General features: G+C 47.0%; 1 protein-coding gene across 1 annotated transcript; it reads right to left on the reverse strand.

The window, feature by feature from the left end:
* Positions 1 to 221: 221 nt before the first annotated feature.
* Positions 222 to 3,089, reverse strand: Tceal5 (transcription elongation factor A like 5). The gene is made up of 3 exons (XM_021188391.2): positions 2,975 to 3,089; positions 1,626 to 1,693; positions 222 to 1,087 (listed from the first exon to the last, which is right to left on the reverse strand). The coding sequence occupies exon 3, from the start codon at positions 1,059 to 1,061 to the stop codon at positions 459 to 461; it is 603 nt and encodes a 200-aa protein (XP_021044050.1). The 5' UTR covers positions 1,062 to 1,087; positions 1,626 to 1,693; positions 2,975 to 3,089; the 3' UTR covers positions 222 to 458.
* Positions 3,090 to 5,406: the final 2,317 nt, after the last annotated feature.

Consider the following 5,406-nt stretch of genomic DNA (forward strand, 5'->3'; position numbering starts at 1 on the left):
ATGCAGGCAAAACGCTGTATACAAAATGAATAAATAAATATTTAGAAAAGAGTAGGCTCTGTTCTTAGTGGGGCAATGGTTATATGAGAAAATGAAATGTCTCAAATCCTACCACACAGAGAAAACCATTAATTCTTGTACCTCTATGTAGTTGCATGGTTTTCCTTGTGTGTATACGCTATATACCGATTCTGTTTTCAAAAATGGGCCGATACTGGATCTGTGGTTCTGCAAACTGTTATCTTTATTATTTTACAGTATACCATGAACATCTCTTCCATGCACATGGGTGAAAGTCCTTTACTAAAAGACATAGTGCTGTCTGCTGGTAACAGGAGTGACACCTAAAGGAAAATCTCGGCACAAGGTTAAAGCACAAAGCCTGGCATAAGCCTGCCAGGGAAAGCAGGGCTGGTAATATTTCCCATCAAAGAAACCAGAACGAAAGGCTCAAGGCATTAAACAAATGGAGCATCTTCCAAGTCCTTCTGGCCCCTGCCTCCGCCACCCCTCACCCCCCTGACTCCCCGCTGGCCCCTGGGGACTAAAGCATCCTGTGCATCTCTTGGCACCCAGTGAAAACCACCCATTTTCTGCCTCTTCCTCAGTTCTTCCTGAGCCCTAGTCATATCTGCGCACTCTCTCATCATCTCCTCACTGCTTACATGCCTGTCCTGTAAGTCCTCCTGGGAGTTCTTGGGAGAATCATCTGTCCCCCTATCTGTTTTTCGTTTTGCTTTCCGGGGCACATAATCTTCAGCAGGGCGCTTTTCTGCAGCCCGCGCCTCGCNGGCTGACTTTGCCTGGGAATCGGGCTTGCTCTCCCCTTGGCGCTTGCCCTCCCCGTCAGACTTTCCCTGCTTCTCGGGCTTCCCCTCACCTTTCTGTTGTGCCTGCTCACCTGGCCCTCCCTCCACCTCTAGCTTGCCCTGGCGTGCTGGCTTCCCCTCTGCATCTGACTTGTCTTCATCTGCTTTTCCTCCCTCTTCTGTACTTCCTTCGTCTTCTGCCCTTCCCTTGTTTTCTGGCTTTCCTTCATTTTCTTTGTAGAACTTTTCCATGTTGCAATTAGTCTCTGTTGCCCGTCCTAGAAGACAAAGAAAAGAACGCTAAGGGCGCAAGGTTTCAATAGTTGCTTTCCTTTTCTCCTGGTTTTCACAAACTACCTCAATCCACCTTCCAGGTGCACTCTTCCCCTTAGATGCCTTTCTCCACACACTTACATGAACCAACCTTGCAGGAAATGTGAAAGGTGTTTCTCCCTACCATTAAAGACATGCGCTAAGAAACGGAGAATAATGGTGTCTCAACTTTGTTCTGGCTCTGCTGCGTAGTTTCAACTTACAAAGAACTACAGGAATTGATGGGGTATTTTCATTTTTTTCTCATCTTTGTATTTATAAAACTTATTTAAAAAGTGTATGCAGATTTTAGGGGGTGAGGCTCTGATAGCCTCAGAGAGTATGACAAGTGCCACCCTTTCTCCTCCACGTTGGCATCGCCAGCTGCAAAGGATCAAATTCCCTTAGGACCGTGTAATGAGGATTGGAGGGAAGGGGTGAGCAGTGGCCTCCCCGGTTTTTGCTCCACTTCCAGGGTGGAGCACATCCCTTTCTCTCACTAACCTGCACTGATGCTGCAGGTCTTCCCTTTCCTTGGCTGGGTTGCTGCCCACAGCCACAGACTTGAAGACCTGTGGGGAGATGGGAATCAGATGTCGAAGGATTAGAAGTCGGAAATGACTAACAGGCAAGACCCAGAATCTTCGTCCAAACTTTCCCAGTTTCTCCCTTTCAGCCCATCTTCCTTTCTCTGTGTTCTCTGATTTTCTTCCACATGTTTCCCTCAACAGCTGACCTTTTTTCTAGTCCTAAGGCTGCAGAAAAGAAAACTGTTTCCCTGGGTCTGATTTCCTTGCACAAATCCGCTCTCACCTCACTGAAATGAGTAGAGAGAGCTCAGGACTGTGAAAGTCAGAAGGCAGGACTTGCCGCCCTCAGATCTCCGTACTAGAACCCCCCCACACACACACCCAACCCCCACCCCTAGTGGCCCTTGATAATAGCTGAGTACTTTTCTGAAAACGGAGATAGAAGAAGCAGAAGGCAGGGCAGATATAACTACAGCACTGCCTTCACCCCTTCCTCCACACAAACCCAGAAAAATACCCACCCAGCTTTCCACACTGAAAGGGACAAATTATTTCTGAACTCTAACATTTGGGGTTTTTAATACCTGCTTTGGAATCCCTTCGAGTTGGGGAGTCACTCCCTAATTAGGAGCTGAGCCTCCTACTAAACCTGTTTCTCTCCTCTGCAGCAACCCCCACCCTTGGTCACCTCGGCCTACCATTTTGGGATCCAAAATGGTTGGGGGAGGGAATGGAGAAGGGAAAAGGAGAACTCGAGCCTTGGCCTGGGGCAGTTTGCCTTCCTCAACCTGGAGTTAGGACCCCTGCCCCTCTCCTGCTACCTAAAAGGGATTAGGCCATCACCGCCCCCACTCCCTCCGCTGTCCCCTCCCCCATCCTCCTCCTCTATAAGGTAATGTAGCTCAATCACTGTTCCCATGACATCTCTATTGGTACTCTGTGCCCTGATCTCCTTCCAGTGACCCCTGCCCCCCATCCCCATCCATTTCCTGCACCAGGTCGGTGAGCATCTGGAAAGGACTCCAGGATCTGTTTGGAATCAGCTCTGGTCTTAGCCTGCTGTCATTCCTACCCAGCGCTCTGCAGGCACTGAAGGATTTGTAGTTATCCCTGGGAAATGACTCCTTCTCACATTTCCATCTGCCATTAGCCCACAGTTCTACGAGAATATCAGAGCGGCTACCCCCAACACTCACACAATCTTCTGCGCCAAAATGAATGGGGGTGAAAAGGGGGCGGTATCTGAAAAGCAGGCAGAGTCCTCTGCTCCGTAGCCTCTGTCCATTACCACCCCTCCCCCAGGAATCCCTGGCTTGTACCAACCTGCCGGGCTATAGGGCAGTTGCCCCCCCCTCGGTCGTTCGGTTTCAAGTCTGCCTTCCTCCACGGAGATAAGGAGCTGGTAGCTGGTACCTGGAAGAGAGAGACTTCTGCATACGTCGGCTCCTGATCACGTGACAGGAACGTCACCAGTGGGCTCAGGTCCCTTAGTTCCCCTCCCAAGCACCAGAAAGTGCGTCAGGAGCCAGCCTACTTTTCCCCCTCACTACCCCCACCACTTTCTGTCCCTTCCCCCACAGCATGAGGCCTTGTCATTCATTTTGTTACTTGCAAATTCCAGAGGTCAAATATGGTTCGTCCTGTGATGTGTGTTGAGCCCTGTGTGCTCATTAGGGAGAAGCTGCATCTTTTCCTAATACCGGTTCCTGTTAAGATTTCAGAGGATTTGGGGACCACTTTATCTTTTTTTAAAAAAGAGAAAATCATATACTTCTTCAATCCACTTCATCTCTTAGCCACCGATGTTCATTCTGCACATGGTCTACTCTACACTTGCACATAAAGGGTATGGGCAAATCATTTGGAAGTGAAGCAAGCAGTTGAAATGGAGATTTTCTTTTTAATAGTTTTTTTTTTTTTTAAAAAAAACAACATGTTTTCTGCTGAACATGTGTTATTCTTATGAGCACAAAGCTATTTCATTTAAAATAAAGTGTTTTAAAAAAAGGAAAAGATGGGTCTCCAATTTTTGTACTCTGAAGACCTGTCACACTTGTACTTGAATTGTCTACTTACAAAATACCAAATGTTCTCAAACAATTGTTGAGTGATAGGTAGAAACTAATGATTAACAAAATACCAGTTTCGAACATTGGACTGTGGCTATCTCACTCACCCTGGGGAAGGGAAAGAGCTATGTAACCCAGGTGATGCGGAAAGTTTGTATCACCCATACCTTGGGAAGAGAAGAGGAAGCTCTAGTTCCCTCCCCCTGCCCATGTTTCAGAGCCTCTCCTCTTTCTCTGCATTTGGACACCCGAATGTGTTGACCTCTTCAAAAACCTATGTAGTAGGTGACACAGGTAGTCAATTTAATGAAGGCTTTTAACGCATTTCTCTCTCTTCTCCAGAGTCCCACCAGGAGAAACCAGCCCCAGCACAGAGGAAAGGAAACACAGATCCCCTCTATCCTCTTGCAACTTGGGGTGTCAGGAAGCCTGAAGAAGTAATTAGTGCAAGGAGAGCCCTTAGACCTGTTTGCGTCCTGAGGTTATTCACAAACCTTGGCAGAAGCTTCCCTAGAAACTGCCTTCTCCCTTCTGTATTACTTGGACAGCATGGCTTGCAAGGTCTCTCAACTCAGTCACCTTCACCGCCAAGGCATCCCAAGAAATGCCTAGCCATCCTTCAAGGTTTCTGACTATAATCCACACTCATCTTTCGGTACTTTCTGACTTGTTGTCTGACATGCTCATTAGACTGGTTGATCTAGACCATGTGCTCTGACCTGACCACCCAGGATAATATCGAAGGAATATGTGTAGGAATTGTAATATGTGTAGGACTATATATACTCTGTAGGACGATCTATGCCATAGGAATTTAAAAATAATGCTGACACATAAACAGGACATAATGAGGAAGCAGGAAGTATGAGCTTGAGAAAAGAGAGGACACTATGCATGAATGCAATTGAGAGGAGAAACAGATACTCAGTTCTTGAGTTCAAGCATTTTCTTTTCTTTTCTTTTCTTTTTTTTTTTTTTTTTTTTTTTTTTTTTTTTTTTTTTTTTTTTTCAAGACAGGGTTTCTCTCCTGGAACTCACTCTGTAGACCAGGCTGGCCTCGAACTCAGAAATCCTCCTGCCTCTGCCTCCCAAGCGCTGGGATTAAAGGCGTGGGCCATCACTGCCCGGTGCATTTTCTTTTATTTTTTAAGTTTAATTAATTTTTTTACTTGTTCATTTTATATCCCACTCGCTCCTTCCCCCATTTCCCCTCCCCTTCTCCTCTGAGTTGGTAGCCACCCCCCCCTAGGTATCCCTCTCCCCACCGGCACTTCAAGTCTCCATTAAGGCAGCCTGACTACTAGAACAGCTTTTGGTATAGGCCCATTCCAGTTGTTCAGAACCCACATAAAGGCCAAACTGCACATCTGCTATGTACATGCTGGGAGGCCTAGGTCCAGCCCGTGTATGTTCTTTGGTTGGCGGTTCAGTCTCTGAGAGCCCCAAGGGTCCAGGTTAGTTGACTCTGTTGGTCTTCCTGTGGAGTTCCTATCCCCTTTAGGCAGCAATCTTTCCTCCCATTCTTCCATAAGAGTCCCCAAGCTCCATCCACTGTTTGTCTCTTGGTGTCAGCATCTGTCTGAGTCAGCTGCTGGGTGGAGCTTATCAGAGGAGAGCCATGCTAGACTCCTATTTGAAAACATAGCAGAGTATCATCAATAGTGTTAGCAATTGGTGCTTGTTCAT

Source organism: Mus pahari, chromosome X, assembly GCF_900095145.1.
Source record: "Mus pahari chromosome X, PAHARI_EIJ_v1.1, whole genome shotgun sequence".
In the NCBI taxonomy this organism is placed as follows: Eukaryota; Metazoa; Chordata; class Mammalia; order Rodentia; family Muridae; genus Mus; species Mus pahari.